We start from the raw sequence: 20,383 nt of genomic DNA, 5'->3' as shown, positions 1-20,383 counted from the left end.
CAGTCCAAGGGACTCTCAAGAGTCTTCTCCAACACCACACTTCAAAAGCATCAATTCTTCGGCGCTCAGCTTTCTTCACAGTCCAACTCTCACATCCATACATGACCACAGGAAAAACCATAGCCTTGACTAGACGGACCTTTGTTGCCAAAGTGATGTCTCTGCTTTTCAATATGCTATCTAGGTTGGTCATAACCTTCCTTCCAAGGAGTAAGCGTCTTTTAATTTCATGGCTGCAATCACCATCTGCAGTGATTTTGGAGCCCCCAAAAATAAACTCTGACACTGTTTCCACTGTTTCCCCATTTATTTGCCATGAAGTGATGGGACTAGATGCCATGATCTTAGTTTTCTGAATGTTGAGCTTTAAGCCAACATTTTCACTTTTCTCTTTCACATTCATCAGGAGGCTTTTTAGTTCCTCTTCACTTTCTGCCATAAGGGTGGTGTCATCTGCATATCTGAGGTTACTGATATTTCTCCCGGCAACCTTGATTCCAGCTTGTGCTTCTTCCAGCCCAGCATTTCTCATGATGTGCTCTGCATATAAGTTAAATAAGCAGGGTGACAATATACAGCCTTGACATACTCCTTTTCCTATTTGGAATCAGTCTGTTGTTCCATGTCCAGTTCTAACTGTTGCTTCCTGACCTGCATACAGGTTTCTCCTGTCCAAAATGTATAACCTCAAACTAACCACAAGGAAACATCAGATAAATCCAAACTGAGAAACATTCTATGACAATAACTGTATTATATTCAATTATCTGCTTTCTTCAGTTATCTCAAGGATAGGATCAGCAAAAGCAGTCTGACGACCTTTTCCAGATTAAATGAGACAGAAGAGATATGACAAGTGCAATGTATGATGTTGGATTGAACACTGGACCTCATTTCTTTCTTTTCCTTTCCTTTTTAATTTTTTCTTTTAAAACTAAGAACTTCAGTTCATCAAAAGATATTGTTAAGTATATATTTTCTCCACTGGGAAATCATATTTGATAAACAACTTGCATCCAGGGTATATGAAGAAATCTCGAGACTCAACAATGAGATGACAAGGATTATCTGGTGATCCAGTGATTAAGAATTTGGCTTCCAATACAGGGGACATGAGTCTAGTCCTTGATTGGGGAACTAGGATCTCACATGCTGTGGGGCAACTAAGCCCAAGCACCACAACAAAGACCCAGCGCGGCCAAAATTAAAAAGTGAAATAAATTGTTAAAAAGCCAATAAGACGACAAAGAATCCAGCTTTTTAAAGTTGACAAAAGGTCTGAACTGACACTTCATGAAAGAAGATGTACGGATGGCAAATAAGCACCATGAAAAAGACACTCAACATTACTAGTTATGAGAGAAATGCCTGTGAAAACCACTGTGAGATACCTCTCACTACCTATCTATTAGAACGGCTAAATTAAAGAGTTCAAAAAGTGTTAGCAGTACCGTGGAGCACCTGGAGGTCTCAAACAGTACTGAGGGAACGTAAAATGGACCAACCACTTTGGAAGACAGTTTGGTAGTTTCTCAGAATGTTAAACATACACTTATCGTGTGACCAAGTCATTCCATTCCAAAGTATTTATTTACCCAGAGAAATATAAGCATATATCCAAAGATTTGTACATACACGGGCTGCTGTCTCTGGGGTCGCACAGAGTCGGACACGACTGAAGCGACTTAGCAGCAGCAGCAGCAGCAAATGTTCATAGAACTTTCATTTGTAATAGCCAACCACTTCCCACTACATCCATGATACAAAATCTAATCCAAGTTATGTTATTTCTAGCTTTAATTATTATAATAACCCCTGCACTGGACTCAATATTTGAGTCCCCCAAAATCCATGTGTTGAAATCCTAACACCCAGTTAGTACCCAGATGGTACTTAAAGATGGGACCTTTGAAAGGCAATTATGTTAAAAGGATGAAACTCTTGTGAATGGGATTAGTGCTCTTATCCCATTCACAAAGGACCCCAGAGAGCCTTCTCTCCTTCCTTCTACCCTTTGAGGATACAATGAGACTGGAAGTCTAGAGATCTGAGGTCACAGCGCCAGCATGGTCAGAGCCTGATGAGAACCTTCCTCTTTCTGTTGTTTATAAGCCACCCAATCCAAGGCACTTTGTAATAGCAACCCAAACTATAAGACACCCCATAACTGGTCTCCCTGTGGCTGCCCTGATCCCAACCCCAACAATGTATTCTCAACATAGCAGCCAGACATCTTTCCAAGCTTTGAGTCCTACAGGTGTACTTCCATAATCTGACCTGCGGTTCCCACCCCCTCCCACCTGTCTATCTGACTTCGTCTTCTACTACTGTCCTTATTTCTCAGTTCCAACCATGTTACTTCCTTGCTTTTCTTCACATACATTAAGCATGCTCCTTCTTCAGAGATTTTTGCACTTGTTACCTGGAAACTCTGTTCAAATATCCACAGTGATGCCTTCCTTACTTCCTACAGGTCTGTGTTCAAATGCCATCTTCTAGTTGGAGATTCTACTGGATAAACTCATATAAAATAGCTAGTTCTTCACTACTACCCCCATTCCTCTATCCTTTCTTTGTGGGACTCCTCATCAACCACCATGTTGTATATTTACTTGCTTAGTTGTTGTCCCTATTTTCTCACCACCACTAGAATATAAGCTCCATGAGAGCATGGACTTTGTTCACTTCTGTATTCTTCAACAACTGGAACAGTACCTGGCAATTGGGCATGCAATAAATTCTTATTGAGTGGGTGCATAAATATCATAATCACATTATCTTTAATCTTATTCTTGACATCTGTAAATTGGTAAAGGTTTCTGACCTAATAGAAGCAATTGAAGTGAGAACTTTTACATTAAACTTACTTTGTTCCATATGTTATGGGCTATTTTTTTTTAAGTGACTTGTCATCATCCATTCTTTCCTTCCCTCGTTGCTATCACATTAGTCCATTTAGTTTCAAATGTAAACAATACTCCCTGATCATACATCCAGAGTGTTAGACTTTTTTCTCTACTTCGTTTCTCAAGGTTTGTACTAGCTGACCAGGGGAGGAAGGATAAGACCTAGTGCTAAAATGTATGGTTGACATTTTCCTAGTCGTTTGGGAAGGAATCAGTAATTTTAAAAGACAGAGAAAAAGAGGAAACAAAAGAAAAATGACTTTTCCTGGCAGCAGTATTTCTTAACCCTGGTTTTTTGGTTACTAAATACATAGCATTTGAGAGCTGCTGCTCTTATAACGCCCCTCTACATTGTCATGATGATTGAAAGGCGTAATTTGATCACCTGCAGTTTATTGTTAAGGATGCATAGTAGTTATCACAATGCATAACTGAATTAAAAGAGCAGGAATCTGTCCAGAATGGCTGCCACTGTTGTTTAGTCTCCAGGCTCTGATTGTAGACCACCGGTCACTCCCTACACTTAACTAGCACAATATAAGCTTCTTGCTGTGACACCGTTTTCTTACCCCATCCTGCTGAGGTAACCTCGTTACTTACAGAAAGAAAGCTGCCTCAGGAGTGGCTGAGACTCTTTGCGGCTTACGAAAAACATTATTCTATGACCAATGTGAAGAACATAAGGTAACTTGAAGAGTCAAAGAATTAAAAACAAGGATAAATCCCGAGAAAGGGTATTTGACATGTTTTTGGGATCAAAGAAGAAGAAAGTCTAAGCAATTCTAAAGGGAAGATTATTTTGATCCTCCAGTTGGGAGTGGAGGAAAAGGAAGGAAAATGAGGATTATGAAACAGAAAAAGGACTCACATGTGGGTAGTTATTTCCTTAACTTGAGATATACAGGAATGAAATTAAATAGATACTGCTGACAAAAATGAATCAACTGGGGGCTTCCCTGGTGGCTCAGTGGTAAAGAATCTGCCTGAAAATGCAGGAGACATGGGTTCAATTCCTGATCTGGGAAGATCCCACATGCAAAGGAGCAACTTAACCCAAGCTCCACAACTATTGAGCCTGTGCTCTACAGCCTGGGAGCCACCTACTGAAGCTCCCATGCCCAGAAGCTAGGGCAATGAGAAGCCCTCACACCACAACTAGGGAGTAGCTTTCTACTTACCGAAACTAGAAAAAGCCTGCACACAGCAACAAAGACCCAGCACAGCCAATAAATAAATAACTAACATTATTGTTCAAAATTATTCTACCGGTAAGCTTCACTATAGGTGGGGACGTTAATCCAGCTCATTTCCAGTCTTCTCCACTTTGGATTAACCTCATCTAGTTGCAATGGCACCCCACTCCAGTACTCTTGCCTGGAAAATCCCATGGACGGAGGGGCCTGGTAGGCTGCAGTCCATGGGGTCTCGAAGAGTCGGACACGACTGAGTGACTTCACTTTCACTTTTCACTTTCATGCATTGGAGAAGAAATGGCAACCCACTCCAGTGTTCTTGCCTGGAGAATCCCAGGGACGGTGGAGCCTGGTGGGCTTCTGTATATGGGGTCGCACAGAGTCGGACACAACTGAAGCGACTTAGCAGCAGCAGCAGCAGTTGCCGTACACTTCTCTTCATAACATAAATACCTAAAAATGAAAGTCTGTCTCAATTGTTATTGTTCCCTGAAATGAGTCATAACACTGAATATCCCAAAACTATAAAACGGGGTGTTGGGACCCAACAAATGCTTGCTACAGGTGATCTTAATCCTAAAAAAATGACCATTTCACACAAAATACTATAAACCACTCTTATTCTCTTAGATCATCCTATAAGATCTATGACCTCTATCCAGAGCATCAGAAAGAAATCTCAACACTTTTTCTCTTTGATTCTCGTCCCTCTTCCTTAATAGACTTAATGAAGACATCTGGCTGACAATAGTCATGTTGTCAAATTAGACAAGAAACAGCCAAATTTGCCTTGTCATCTGCAAAAAAAAAAAAAAAGGAAAACAAAAAGGAAGTCAGAACTATATCGACTTTATCTTGCCTTCAACCCATTCCTTACTAATTATAAGAAGAATGAAGGATGCTGAATGATTTTACAATTCTTTTACTATCGATGCTCCCTCCTGAAAAATGAAACTTTATTACTACTTATTATACCATAAGCAGCATGCATAAAACCGGGAAAGAAATTGCCACAGAGAAAAGTAGATAGTAAATACATGTGGCTAAAATGCTTGATCCACTGTGCAGAAAACTCTACCTGTTAGAATGGAAGAAGAAAGTTGAATATAAAAAAAGGGAAAGGAGGTTTCCCAAGATCTTTAGAATCAGTTCCAAGTTTCCACAAATAAGTAGATCTGCAAATGATGTATGTAAAATGCTGATCCATTCATATCTATTCCCCATGTAGCTCTCTTGTCTTTATCCTTGATTCAGATTTATTCTTTCTCTTCTCTCCTTCTTTTCTATAACACCCCAACAGAAGCCCAACAGATAATGTCCATATAGACAAAGCTATGGTTTTTCTAGCGTCATGTACAGATGTGAGAGTTGGACCATAAAGAAGACAGCACTGAAAAACTGATGCTTTTGAATTGTGGTGCAGGAGAAGACTCTTAAGAGTCTCTTGGAAAGCAAGGAGATCAAACCAGTCAATCCTAAAGGAAATCAACACTGAACATTCATTGGAAGGACTGATGCTGAAGCTAAAGCTCCAATACTTTGGCCACTTGACACAAGGAGCTGAGTCACTGAAAAGACCCTAAAGCTGGGAAAGGTTGAGGGCAAGAGGAGAAGGCAGATAGAGGATGAGATGGTTGGATGACATCACCAATTCAATGGACATGAGTTTGAGCAAACTCAGGGAGACAGTGAAAGGCAGGAAAACCTGGTGTGCTGAAGCCCATGGGGTTGCAAAGAGTTGGACACAACTTAGCATCTGAATAACAACAACATATAAGGTAAAAACAATGAAAAAACAGAGACCATCTCTTGTGCCCATTTGGGAATACCTGTTTGTGTATACTATTCTAAGTTCTTAGAAGGCAAATACATACGTATTATCTAGGACTATTTCCTATAACAGATAAGTACATAACTGATAATATTTGATGGTTTCATGAAGTTGTATTTAGACTCGGTTTCCCTATAGCTGATGAGCAGCTCAATCCAAAATGTTTGTTTTTTTTTTCACAGATATTGGTCTTTATTGGCTGCAGTCTATTCACCTTTCCCTGATTTTCTTTGAAGAAACTACCTCTTCCCTATTGTATGTTTTTACGGTAATTGCATGGCTTTGGAGACCAAGGGACCCAGGTCCTTTATGTGGTAAACCCAAGGGTCAGACATTTGACAACCTCAGCCAACCAGTTTTTCTCTCCTGGGACTGGGAATCTTGAGAGTGTGATGCAACAATGAAAAAAACATTATGGAGATGATTTCATTTCAGTGGCAGCTAAGGAGATGTCTTTTGCCATGGGGTGGTGGTTGGTCTTCCTGGTCCTCTAAAGCTCTCTTTGCTTCTCTTTGGTTCCAAGCTTATCCTCACAGCCTCCTTACCTGTTATTCCTGTGTACAAAAACACCATATCCATCACCATCATAGTCTTAAGTAAATTTTCTTTTAAGTTTAACAGCAGTCAGTTTCTATTGATCATAATTAGAGAAACTGATAGATTACCCTAGAAATAAAAGGGAACTTCAAAATATAATTTACAAGCTCTTCCTGATTTCAGTGAAACTACATGTGAGAGGAAAATTCAAAAGGGTGTTTCTTTGCCACATGGAGAAACAGAACACATGACTTATTAAAAACATACTTTTTAAACTATCCTCACATTTAAATACTTTCAGGCTGTTCTGGGGAAATACAAGCCAAATTTTATGAGAAAGGGGAGCAGTTATTGATGTGAAAGTGTTTCTGTGGTTCAGGAAAGAGTTAGTGAGAAGGATATTCATAGATTAAAAAAAGGGGGGGGGTTTAACTTGACTTGTTGTGAAGTCTGACACATTGTAAAATTTTTCTAGGTTAGGGAGAGTTCGAGATGAAAGCCTGAATGGTCAGTGTAATGTTAATGGAGTGAGTGGATGTGACAAGAGGATATGTCATCAATGGGCCCAATTAATACTTATGTTGACAGGCAGCTGAGTCATGAGATGACAGTGAGCAAAGAACTGTGAATGAGTGGAGAGAAACCTATGGATGAGCAAAGATCACATAAGAAAACAAAAGATTGCACACCCTCAGACAAAATGTGATAATGGCTCCACTTGGTTAATACTAGTTAATAATTTTACTGAGAAACTTCAGTATTGATCACTAATTTTTTTAGGAATTTACCCTGATAATCTGTCTCTAATTTTCTCAAATGTTTCTGGAAAAAACTCAAAAATTGTGAATTCTGTGACATAGTGATTTACCCTAGTGTGGGCAACACAGAGCTTGCACTGAATGGATTGCTGGTGTGTGTGTGTGTGTTGGGGGGTGGAGGGGGTTGGTCAGGATACAAGCGTAAGTATACAGAAAAGCAAAGTGGGAAGAATGGAGGAAAATTCAAGCCTGAATCAAGATTCATACTGGAAAGAAATAAAAGCCAACATGAAGATTGCAAATGCTTAAGAGATAATAGAAAAGAAAAATGTAACAGAATACTTATATAAGAGCTCTGTTAAGGAGAAAGAAGAGCTGCAAAAAATAACAGAACTGACTGAAGAAGGACCGAGAGAACTACATGTACTACAGTGTACAAATAGATTCAGGAAAATTGCTATACTTATGTCAAGCAAATTGCTGATAAAGGAAAGGCCTTTGGATTGGGTCATCCATATGTGTTTTACTACAGCATTCTTTTTTCTGATTTTTAATGAAAATACATCAATTGTTAAATTTAATGAAATGCTGAAGGGCATTTAGAAGATACCGTAGATCTATTGATGATGTTTCACCATCACATAATTACTTCAGATAGCAGGCTGAATATATGCCTGTCTATTTCAGTGGCTAGAATTACAGAGCCAGGGACTTGAAGCTCTATTAGCATCAAAATATGTGTGCTTGCAGGGGGAATAACGGCAGGGGTTGGGGGAAGATAGGGAGTTTGAGATGGATATGCACACAATGCTACATTTAAAATAGACAACCAACAAGGACCTACTATATGGCACAACGAATGCTGCTCAATTGTTAAGTGGTAGCCTGGATGGGAGGGGAGTTTGAGGGACAATGGATACACGCACAGGTATGGCTGAGTCCCTTTGCTGTCCACCTGAAACTATCAGAACATTGTTAATTGGCTACACTCCAATATAAAATAAAATATTACCTGTGTGCTTGACTAGCAAGAATGAAACAAAAGGAGGCAAGTCCAAAGTCAATTGTAGGGGCAGGTCTACAAATTATGATTTTTTTAAATTATTGTACATGGCAAGAAAAGCACTTTGGAGACAAACACACTTGTGTTCAAATTTGAGCTCAGCTCAGCTCTTTTCTGGGTGTGTGACCTCAGACAGTTATTCAATCTCTTCAAGCTTCAGTGCTCTCATCTGTTTTGTTTTGTTTTGTTTTGTTTTGCTTAAGACAAATGCTGTATGATCTATTTTAGTGAGGGTTGCATTGGATAGCATATAAGTATAGTCAGTGATCTGGGGAAGGGAATGGCAACTCACTCCAGTATTCTTGCCCGGAGAATCCCATAGACAGAGGAGACTGGGAGGCTACAGTCCATGGGTCACAAAGAGTCGGACACAACTGAGCGACTTTCACTTCACAGTCGGTGACATATAAAGTGTTTGATACTAGAGTTATTGTTTAATACCTGGACGTATGTAGTAAGATTCCAGGAGCTCCAACTTGTTATTTCCCTTCTTTTCTCAACTCTACCACCAGAAGTGAAAAAAAAAACCTCACTGATACTCAAAAGAAAATCTGAAAACCCCTTTTAAGATTAAATTATTTCACTAAAGATTGTGTGGGCTCCCTGATGGCTCAGTGGTAAAGAATCTGCCTGCAATGCAGGAGACGTGAGTTCCATCCCTGGGTCGGGAAGATCTCATGGAGGAAGAAATGGCAACCAATCTCAGTATTCTTGCCTGAGAAATCTGATGGACAAAGGTGCCTGGTGAGCTATAGTCCACACGACTAAATGACTAAACACACACACACACAAAGATTGTGTACTATTTAAAAATTTTTAAAATACTTTAAAAAAGATAGCATAATAGTTTCATCAGTCATTCTTACCTCAATTTATGAACATTTATGAACTCCTCTGTGTTGAATGCATTTTAATGGAAAGTCCACAAAAACCCTGAACCCATTTGCAGTGATGGTGTGGATGAGAGGAAAAAGGGGAACTGGGAGTACAAAGACAAATTTTATCTTCTTTATGGTTATTTTCTAGGGATTAACTTGGAGAGGAAAGTTATGACCAACCTAAATAGCATATTAAAAAGCAGAGACATTACTTTGTCAACAAAGGTCCGTCTAGTCGACTATGGTTTTTCCAGTGGTCATGTATGGATGTGAGAGTTGGACTATAAAGAAAGCTGAGCACTGAAGAATTGATGCTTTTGAACTGTGGTGTTGGAAAAGACTCTTGAGAGTCCTTTGGACTGCAAGGAGATCCAACCAGTCCATCCTAAGGGAGATCAGTCCTGGGTGTTCATTGGTAGGATTGATTTTGAAGCTGAAACTCCAATACTTTGGCCACCTGATGGGAAGAGCTGACTCATTTGAAAAGACCCTGATTTTGGGAAAGACTGAAGGCAGGAGGAGAAGGGGATGACAGAGGATGAGATGGTTGGATGGCATCACTGATTCAATGAGCATGGGTTTGGGTGAACTCTGGGGGTTGGTGATAGACAGGGAGGCCTGATGTGCTGTGATTCATGGGGTTGCAAAGAGTTGAACACGACTGAGCAAATGAACTGAACTGAACTTGGAGGGTTTAGAAGTGTTAGTGCGGGACTTCCCTGGTGGTCCAGTGGCTAAGACTCTGAGCTCCCCATGGAGGGGACCCAGGTTCAATCCCTGGTCGGGGAACTAGATCCCACATGCCACAACTAAGACATAGTGCAGCCAAATAAATTAAAAAAAAAAAAAAGAAGTGTTAGTGGGCTAGGGGGTGATGAAAAGATCTGTTTGATATTCAATAGTTATGACTTCCCAGTGTGCCATGAGGGTAAAATATAAAAGTCTTGATTAATATGCAGACATTCATAATGCGGGCTTCCCTGCTAGATCAGTTGATAAAGAATCCGCCTGCAATGCAGGAGACCCCAGTTCGATTCCTGGGTCAGGAAGATGCATTGGAGATGGAATAGGCTACCCACTCCAGTATTCTTGGGCTTCCTTCCCTTGTGGCTCAGCTGGTAAAGAATCCACCTGCAATGCAGGAGACCTGGGTTCGATCCCTAGGTTGGGAAGATCCCCTGGAGAAGGGAAAAGCTACCCACTTTAGTATTCTGGCCTAAAGAATTCCATGGACTGTATAGTCCATGTGGTCACAAAAAGTTGGACACGACTGAGCAAGTTTCACTTTCATTCTTCATTCCTAATACGTTTTTATTTATACATGGTCCTTATCCCTAGAACTCCTGGGAGTTTAATACATTACAATTCAGCCTCCACTTATCTTCACAGGTGTGTCAGTTAAGCATGTAAGGAGGAGGTCAGGTTACAGATACAAGAAAGAGAGCAGAGACAGATGAAACAATTTATCTATGGTCTCACCACCCGTATGTTGTCAAGTAAGGCATGGAACTGGCCATGAACTAGATACCTCTCCTGACAGGTAAGTGTACCAGAGTCCCATCTCAGGTGAGAATTGTCTTTTTCTGAACCCTCAGTGTCAACAGATGGAAAGATGGGAAGGTGGGGTTCAGGGAAGTCAGAATGAACAGTTTAGTAGACAACGAGTCATCGAAGATATGGTTGCTGTAGATTTGGTGGCTGTTAGGTAAGGTGGGAGTCGAGGCTGGTCTAAAGTTCAGAGCAGCTTTCTGTTGATTAGATGAGTGTCCCTATAAAGCCCTGGGAGCTCTTGCCTGCTGCCCCTCCCATTACATCCTCCTTTCACTGGCTTCAACCTGGTGTTTGTTGAGTAAGTCCCTCTGCAGCTCTGCCACGGTTGAATGGGTCCTGAATCTTAGCCTTGGTGCATCTCCAACCACCAAGCCAGAATCACATGGCAGCCACTTTTCAAGGCATAACTTGGCACATACAGAGCTCTGGCACTGAGCCAATTCTGAGGCCAGACTTTCACTTTGTCTCTCCAGTTATTTTTATCTTGAAGGTCACCATTCAAATGAAAATAAAGGAACACCCAACATGAGTGGGCTTCCCTGATCGCTCAGTTGTTAAAGAATCTGCCTGCAATGCAGGAGACCCCAGTTCTATTCCTGGGTGGGAAAGATCCACTGGGGACAGGATAGGCTACCCACTCCAGTATTCCTGGGCTTCCCTTGTGGCTCAGCTGGTAAAGAATCTGCCTGCAATGAGGGAGACCTGGGTTTGATCCCTGGGTTGGGAAGATCCCCTGGAGTAGGGAAAGGCTACACACTCCAATATTCTGGCCTGGAGTATAGTCCAGGGGGTCACAGAGTCAGAAACGACTGAGTGACATTCACTTTCAGCCTGAGTATTTTCACATAGGGCTAACAAATGAGCACTCATCTGTTCTTTTTGCTTATAAAAATCTACCTCGCTTGTTTCTTGAGAAAAATGAAATGAGATGGTAGAATAATTATTAAAACTGAATGTTTAAGAATAAATGATTACGATCATTTATTCTGGGTAAAGTTATGAAAAGATGTCTAAAGCTTTAAATCATAGTCTTTCATACTGCTTATGATTATGAACAGCTTGAATTTAGGTCAGAAAAATGACATTCGTAAATTTGGTATGGAGGACTTGCCTGGTGATCCAGTGGTTAAGACTCCACACTTTCAATGCAGGGGATTCGAGTTCCATTCCTGGCTGGGGAAAAAGGCTCCCACATGCTGAGAAGCACAATAGGAAAAAAAATTGGAATGGCTTATATGCAAACTCCTTCCCCTGACACTTAAAGCAAACCAAAATAAAGTTCCCACCAATTTTTTCTAGTTTTTTGCTTTTTGGGGAGAAATAATTGACATATATCACTGTATATGTTTAAAGCCTGATGGCTTGATTTACATATATTATGAAAGGATTGTCACAATAGATTTAGTTAATATCCATCTTCTCACGTAGATACAAGAAAAAAAAATCACCTTGTGATGAGAACTCTTGGGAGTTCTATTAACAGTCACTCTTAACAACTTTCCTATGTATCATAGGAAAACAGTGTTAACCAGAGTCATCGTGTTGAACATTACATTTCTAGTACTTATTTAATCTCTTAATTAGAAGTTTGCACTTTTTGATCACACTCCCCCAATTTCTCCTCATCCTATATTCTACTCTTTATTTATTTTTTTTTTTAAACTGCTCTTTAAGGGCAGTTAAAGTTTTACAGCAAAATTGGGGAAATGGTACAGAGATTTCCCATATATGCCCTGCTCCAACACATGTGTAGTCTCCCCTGTTATCAACATCCCTCACCAGAGTGGTACATTTGTTACAACTGATGAACCTACACTGGTACATCATAAGCACCCAAAGTCCATAGTTTACATTACAGTTCACTCTTTGTGGTATTCATTCTATGGGTTTAGACAAATGTATAATGACAGGTATCTTTCATTAAGGACTTCCCTGGTGGCTCAGTGGTAAAGAATCCACCTGCCAATCCAGGAGACATAGGTTCGATCCTTGGGTCTGGAAGATCCCCTAGAGAAGGAAATGGCAACCTACTCCAGCATTCTTGTCTGGAAAAACCCCATGGACAGAGGAGCCTGGCCGGCAACAGTCTGTGGGGTTGCAAAGAGCCCAACATGACTTAGTGATTCAACAACAATCTTTCATTATGGTATCATATAGAGTATTTTCACTGCCCTAAATATCCTTTGTAATCAGCCTATTCACTTCCTCAACCCGGGCAAACACTCATTGCTGATCACTGATTTTACTAGGTCCATAGTTTCTCCTTTTCCAGGACACCACACACTTTAAGATTGGCTTCTTTCACTTAGCAATACACATTCAAGTTTCCTCCGTGTATTTTCATGGCTTGATAGCTACTTTCCTTTTAGTTCTGCATAATGCTCCCTTGTCGGGATATACCAGAGCTTTTTCATGCTTTCATCTACTGAAAGACATCTCGGTTGCTTTCAAGTTTTGACAATCTTGAATAAAGCTTTTATAAACATTCATGTGTAGGCTTTTTTGTGGACATATTTTCCCACTCGTTTGGGTAATACCAAGGAGTGCAATCAGTGGATCACATGATAAAAATGCTTCATTTCATAAAAGAGAACAAAACAAACATGAAACTGCTTTAAAGTGCTTATCCCATTTTACATTCCCACCAGCAATGAACAAGAGTTCCTGCCTTTCCACATATTTGTTAGCAGTTGGTGTTGACAGTGCTTTGGGTTTTGGTTGTTCCAATAGCTAGGTGGTAGCTCACTGTTTTAGTTTGCAGTTCCCGAATAACATATGATGTTAAGCATCTTGTCCTCGGCTTGTTTGCCATCCATATACCTTCTTTGGTGAGGTCTCTATTCAGGCCTTCGGCCTTTTTGAAATCTGGTTGTTTGTTTTCTTATTTTTGACTTTTAAAAGCTCTTTGTATGTTTTGGATAATGGTCCTTTATGTGATGTGTTTGCAGGTAGTTTCTCCCAGTCTGTAGCTTGTCTTCTTATTCTCTTGACAGTGCCTTTTGCAGGAAAGTATTTTTAAATTTAATGAAGTCTAGCCTACCAATCATATTTTTAATGGATCATTTCTCTGGGTATCTAAAAAATCATCACATACCAATGTCATCTAGTTTTTCTCCTAGTTTCATAGTTTTGTGTTTTACATTTAGGTCTGTGATCCATCTTGAGCTGTAACTTCCAGTATAATACTGAAAAGGAGGGATAAGAGGGAACATTCTACCCTTGTACTTGGTTTTACTGGGAAAGCTTCAAGTTTCTCACTATTAAATATAGTGTTAGCTTGAGGGTTTTTTTCCTTTATCAAGTTGGGAAAGTTACCATCTATCAAAAAGGAGTCTAATTAAAACGAGTTTTGGATTTTATCAAATGCTTTTCTGCATCTATGATAAGATCATGTGGTTTTTCTATTTTAACCTGATATTATGATGAATTACATTAATTAATTTTAAAATATTGAGCCAGCCTTGCACACCTAGGATAAGTTTCACTTGGTTGTGGTTTATAAATCTTTTTATATATTGTTGGATTTGATTTGCTAATATTTTGTTTATGATTTTTGCATCATTTTCATGGGAGATATGTCTATAGTTTTCTTGCAAGGTCTTTGTCTGGTTTTGGTATTAGGATAATGCTGACTTCATAAAATGAATTATAAAGTTTTTCCTCTGTCTATATCTTCTGGAAGACATTGTAGAGAATTGGTATAATTTCTTTCTAAGATGTTTCGTTGAAATCACCAGTGAACCTCTTTGGATTTGGTGCTTACTGTTTAAAAAGTAGCTAATTCAATTCCTTTAACAGATTCAGACCTATTCAGATGGCCTATTTCTTCTTGTGTGAGTTTTGGCAAATTGTATCTTTAAAAGAATTGGCCAGCTTTAACAGGTCAGGAAGCAACAGTTAGAACTGGACATGGAACAACAGACTGGTTCCAAATAGGAAAAGGAGTACGTCAAAGCTGTATATTATCACCCTGCTTATTTAACTTCTATGCAGAGTATATCATGAGAAACACTGGGCTGGAAGAAACACAAGCTGGAATCAAGATTGCCAGGAGAAATATCAATAACCTCAGATATGCAGATGATACCACCCTTATGGCAGAAGTGAAGAGGAAATAAAAAGCCTCTTGATGAAAGTGAAAGAGGAGAGTGAAAAAGTTGGCTTAAAGCTCAACATTCAGAAAACGAAGATCACGGCATCCGGTCCCATCACTTCATGGGACCAGATGGGGAAACAGTGGAAACAGTGTCAGACTTTATTTTGGGGGGCTCCAAAATCACTGCAGATGGTGACTGCAGCCATGAAATTAAAAGACGCTTACTCCTTGGAAGGAAAGTTATGACCAACCTAGGTAGCACATTCAAAAGCAGAGACATTACTTTGGCAACAAAGGTCCATCTAGTCAAGGCTATGGTTTTTCCTGTGGTCATGTATGGATGTGAGAGTTGGACTGTGAAGAAAGCTGAGTGCTGAAGAATTGATGCTTTTGAACTGTGGTGTTGGAGAAAACTCTTGAGAGTCCCTTGGACTGCAAGGAGATCCAACCAGTCCATTCTGAAGGAGATCAGCCCTGGGATTTCTTTGGAGGGAATGATGCTGAAGCTGAAACTCCAGTACTTTGGCCACCTCATGCGAAGAGTTGACTCATTGGAAAAGACTCTGATGCTGGGAGGGATTGGGGGCAGGAGGAGAAGGGGACGACAGAGGATGAGATGGCTGGATGGCATCACTGACTCAATGGACATGAGTCTGAGTGAACTCTGGGAGTTGTTGATGGACAGGGAGGCCTGGCGTGCTGCGATTCATGGGGTCGTGAAGAGTCGGACACGACTGAGCGACTGAACTGAACTGAACTGAACAGGTTATCAAATAGGTACATATAAAGTTGTTCATAGTATTCCTTCATTATTCCTTATTTATTTTATTATTATTCTAATAATGTCATCTCAAAATATGTACAGCAAAACTTTATCAGAATTACAAGGGTTAAGTATTCAAATCCACAATAAAAGAGTTTTTTATGCAACTCTCACTAACTTACTAGAGTAAGAAGACAGGAATTCAGGAAGGATATATTAGAATCAAATAACATTATAGCAAACTTGACTTTTTCAAATACACATGGATAGCCTCTCAAGAAGCCTCTCAAGAAGATAGCTGAGAATAGGAAATTAAGTAAAATAATTTAAAATGAAGTAAAGCTGGACAGCTGCATGCAAATCAATGAAGTTAGAACATACCCTCACACAGTACACAAAAATAAACTCGATATGGCTTAAAGACTTAAGTATAAGACAGGACACCATAAAACTCCTAGAAGAGAACATAGACAAAACATTCTCTGACATAAATCGTACCAATGTTTTTTTAGGCCAGTTTCCCAAGGCATTAGAAGTAAAATAAAAAATAAACAGATGGGACCTAATCAAACTTATAAGCTTTTGTTTGCTTATAATGTTACAGTAAAGGAAAATATAAACAAAATGAAAAGACAACCTACAGATTGAGAGAAAATATTTGCAAACGATGTGACTGATAAGGGCTTAATCGCCAAAATATACAAACAGCTCACACAACTCAATAGCAACAACAACATAAAAAACAACCCAAAGGAGATATACAGATGGCTGTTAGGCACATGAAAAGATATTCATTATCACTAATTATTAAAGAAATGCACGTCAAAACTACAGTGAGGTACCACCTCACACCAGTCAGAATGGCCATCACTAAAACGTCTATAAATAAGAAACGTTAGAGGGGGTGTGGAGAAAAGGGAACCCTCCTACGTGGTTGGTGGGGCTATAAACTGGTGTCGCCACTGTGGAAAGCCGTATGGAGGTTCCTTAGAAAACTAAAAATAGAGTTGCCATATGATCCAGCAATCCTATTCCTGGTCATATATTCAGACAAAACTATAATTTGAAAGCATGCATGCACCCTGATGTTCAAAGCAGCACTATTTATAATAGCCAAGACATGTAAGTAACCTAAGTGTCCATTGACAGATGAATGAATAAAGAAAATTTGGTAAATATATACAATGGAATGTCAATCAGTCATATAAAAGGATTAAATAATGCCATTCCCAGAAACATGGATGGATCTAGAGATTATCATACTAAGCAAAGTAAGTCTGAAAGAGAAAGACAAATGCCATACGATATCATTTACACACGGAATCTAAAATATGACACAAGTGAACGTATCTACAAAATAGAAACAGTCTCACAGACATAGAGAACAGATTTGTGGTCCTCAAGGGGGTTGGGTGGGGGAAGGAAGGATTGGGAGTTTGGGATTAGCAGATGCAAACTATTATATACTAAATGAATAAACCACAAATTCCTATTGTAGAGTACAGGGAACTATATTCAATATCCTGTGATAAACCATAATGGAAACAAACATGAAAAATAATATATATGTACAACTGGATCATTTTGCTGTATAGCAGAAATTAACAGTGTAATCAAATATACCTCAATAAAATTTTTAAAAATAAATGAAGAGAATATAAAGATAAGAACAGGAATTAAGGTCTCTGTCTCATATTCTTGTATGTGTGTGTTTGCTGTTGTTTTGTTTTCATTTGCTTTTTAAAATCCTTTAAAAATATAAAAATTATTCTTAGCTCACTGAGCCAAACAAAAACAGGCCATGGGTCAGATTTGGCCTGAGAGCTTTGGTTTTCTGACTCCTGCTATAGATCATACAGACATTAAAATGATCATAAGAGGATATTCTGAAAAACTTCATGCCAATAAACTTAAAAATTCAGATAACATGGACAAAAGCACAAGCTACAAAACAAATACAAGAATAGAAAGCCTAAATTGTTTTATAACTATTGAAGAAACTGGATTGGTAATTTAATTCCTTCCCACAGAGAATAACCACAGGCCCAGATGGCTTTGCTGGTGAATTCTACCAAACATTTAAACAGATTTTTCTAGAGGACAGTAAACCAGGGACTACGTCCCATCATTTTTAAGGGAGCTTAATAACCTTGATATCAAAACATGACAAAAACATCATGAGAAAGGAAAATTCCAAGCCAATGTCACTCATAACACAGATTGAAAAAAGTCCAAGTGAAATATTAACAAATCAAACTTAGCAAAATATAAAAATTTGGGTTCATTCCAGGAATACAAAATTGATTGAACAGCCAAAAATCAATCAACATAATTTATCACATTAATGGAAGAAGAGAAAAATCGCATGACTATCTTAATAAATGGAGAAAATACTGTGATAAAATTCACTGTTTATAATATTTTTAGCAAAAGAGAAAGAGAATGGAATTTCTGTATTTCAAAAACAGTATCAACAGGAAATACGCAGCAAGCATTAAGGTTAGTTGTGAAATGATAAAAGCGTTCCTACTGAGACCTGGAACAAGACAAGCATGTCTGCTATCACCATTCCATTCAACACTGAACTGAAGGTCCCAGACAGTGCAAAGAGGGAACATAGCTATTATAGAAAAGAGAGAGACAATTGGAAAGGAAGAAATGAAAAAGAACACTTTCTCATTATTCACAGATGACATGTGCATATGTTCACAGACATTCCAAAAAAGGAATGTAAATGGGACAGCCATTTTGGAAAATAATATGGAGGTTAAACACACACAAATAGAACTACCATATCGTCTAGCAAATTCCAGTTCTGAGTGTTTATCCGAAGGAAACTAAATGACTATCTCAAAGAGACACCTGCAGAGCAGTAAGTTGATTCCCTGTGCTATACAGTAGGTTCTTATTAGTTATCTATTTTATCTGAAACTAGTATAATATTGTATATTAATTGTGAAAGTGTGTTAGTCATTCAGTCATGTCCAACTCTTTGCAACCCCATGAACTATAGCTAGTTAGGCTCCTTTGTCCATGGCATTTCCCAAGGAAGACTACTAGAGAGGTGGCCATTTCCTTCTCCAGAGGATCTTAGCCACCCAGGGATTGAACCCACATTGCCTGCATTGGCAGGCACATTCTTTACCACTGAGCCACCAGGGAAGCCCAATGGTTATGTTACCTAACCTAACTGTGCTAGTCATTTTACTATATATAATCATCAAATTGTACACCTTAAATTTACACAACACTATATGTCAATTATACCTCAGTAAAGCTGGGGTGTGGGAGAAGGAAACGGCAACCCACTCCAGTAATCTTGCCTAGAGAATCTTGTGGACAGAGGAGCCTGGTGGGCTGCTGTCCGTAGGGTCACGCAGAGTCGGACATGACTGATGTGACCTAGCGTGCATGCGTGCACTGGAGAAGGAAATGGCAACCCACTCCAGTGTTCTTGCCTGGAGAATCCCAGGGACAGAGGAGCCTAGTGGGCTGCCGTCTATGGGCTCGCACAGAGTCGGACACGACTGAAGCGACTTAGCAGCAGCAGCAGCAAAGCTGGGGGGAGGGAGAAGAAACTCCATAAGAATTACAGATATTTGGCACTAACAAGAGAGTTCAACAAATTGCTATATAAAATACACAGAAGCATTTCTTTCTGTATGACAGGTCATAAGTCTCCTCCTCTGTTATCTTCTAGAGGCTTCAACTAAACACCAACGTATTTCTGTATATCAGCAATGAACAGTCAGAAAATAAGAGTTTAGACCATTTATACAACAAAATTGAAAACATCCAATTACCGAACATCGAACTTAACATAAGATACACAGGACTGGCTGTGTTGTGAAAGAATTACTAACACCAGCAAGTTGAGGGCTCCGCTGTTTGCCTGCGAGGCAGTTCTTTCCAGATCAGCTGGGAAGTTGGAGGAGTAAAGGGAAATTTTTAAAAGATAATTCAGGAATACTGTTGACCGGGAGTGTGGATCACTTCAACTGCAGCAGAGAGTGTTGAGCAGTAACAGTCCTGGGGCTGTGGATCTGAAGCAGTGGCAGGAAAAATGGGGACCTTGGACCTGGACCAAGTGGAAGCTCCGGAGGAGGTGGGTGTGCTGGAGCCCGAGATAGATTTCGAGCAATTTCTGCTCCCAGGCATCAACTGCATGCCGGAGGACATCAAAGTGCTCACCTGAGGACCAGGAACAAGTGGTGGGAGGTGGACCATCTGCTGAAAACACAGGTGGAGGCTTCAGAGCAGGGCACCTTGAATTGCATTCAACATCCCTGTGGGCAGGCTGACGACAGAGCATCCGAGTTGTGTGAGAAGGCCAAGGGAAAAGCCAAGGAGATGGAGAAAGAGGCCGAGCTGTCAATGAAACTGGTCTGGCGCAGGGAGGAAAGCGAATTGCCCAGAAGGAGGGTCATAGGTTCACAGGTGATGGACTCCGGTCAACTGGTAAGATTAGGCTAACACCTCAAGGAAACTGACACAGCTTATTATTTTCTCTATAATAATAGAGAAAATATTATTCTTTTTGTTTTTGTATGTTTTTCACCCCCATGTAACAGCCTCCCTTAGGATCAGTGGTGGGTGACCTCCTTAGAGGTTTAGATTGTCAAATACATTTGGTTCTTAAAAAATTACTTTTGTTTGAGAAATACTCTAATAAGGGATATCGGGCTTATTAAATAGCTGTTTCAGTGGTCAGATTTATTTTGTTACTTTGTTGTGTTTTTTAAATGTTGGGCACGGACCAACAGTAGCTTTCACCCATGTGACCAGATTGTTTTAAGTATATGTTGAT

General features: G+C 39.6%; 1 protein-coding gene across 1 annotated transcript; it reads left to right on the top strand.

Annotated features, from left to right (window-relative positions):
- Window positions 1-19,543: 19,543 nt before the first annotated feature.
- On the top strand, window positions 19,544-20,102 carry LOC133248944 (MORF4 family-associated protein 1-like). Its single transcript, XM_061419202.1, is given in 2 exon segments — window positions 19,544-19,754; window positions 19,757-20,102. Coding segments are annotated over 2 exon segments (408 nt in total). The 5' UTR covers window positions 19,544-19,639; the 3' UTR covers window positions 20,050-20,102.
- The last annotated feature ends 281 nt before the right edge of the window (window positions 20,103-20,383 follow it).

Source organism: Bos javanicus, chromosome 5, assembly GCF_032452875.1.
Source record: "Bos javanicus breed banteng chromosome 5, ARS-OSU_banteng_1.0, whole genome shotgun sequence".
In the NCBI taxonomy this organism is placed as follows: Eukaryota; Metazoa; Chordata; class Mammalia; order Artiodactyla; family Bovidae; genus Bos; species Bos javanicus.
Note: the sequence above shows the minus strand (reverse complement) of the source record. Positions and strands in the feature narration are given on the sequence as shown.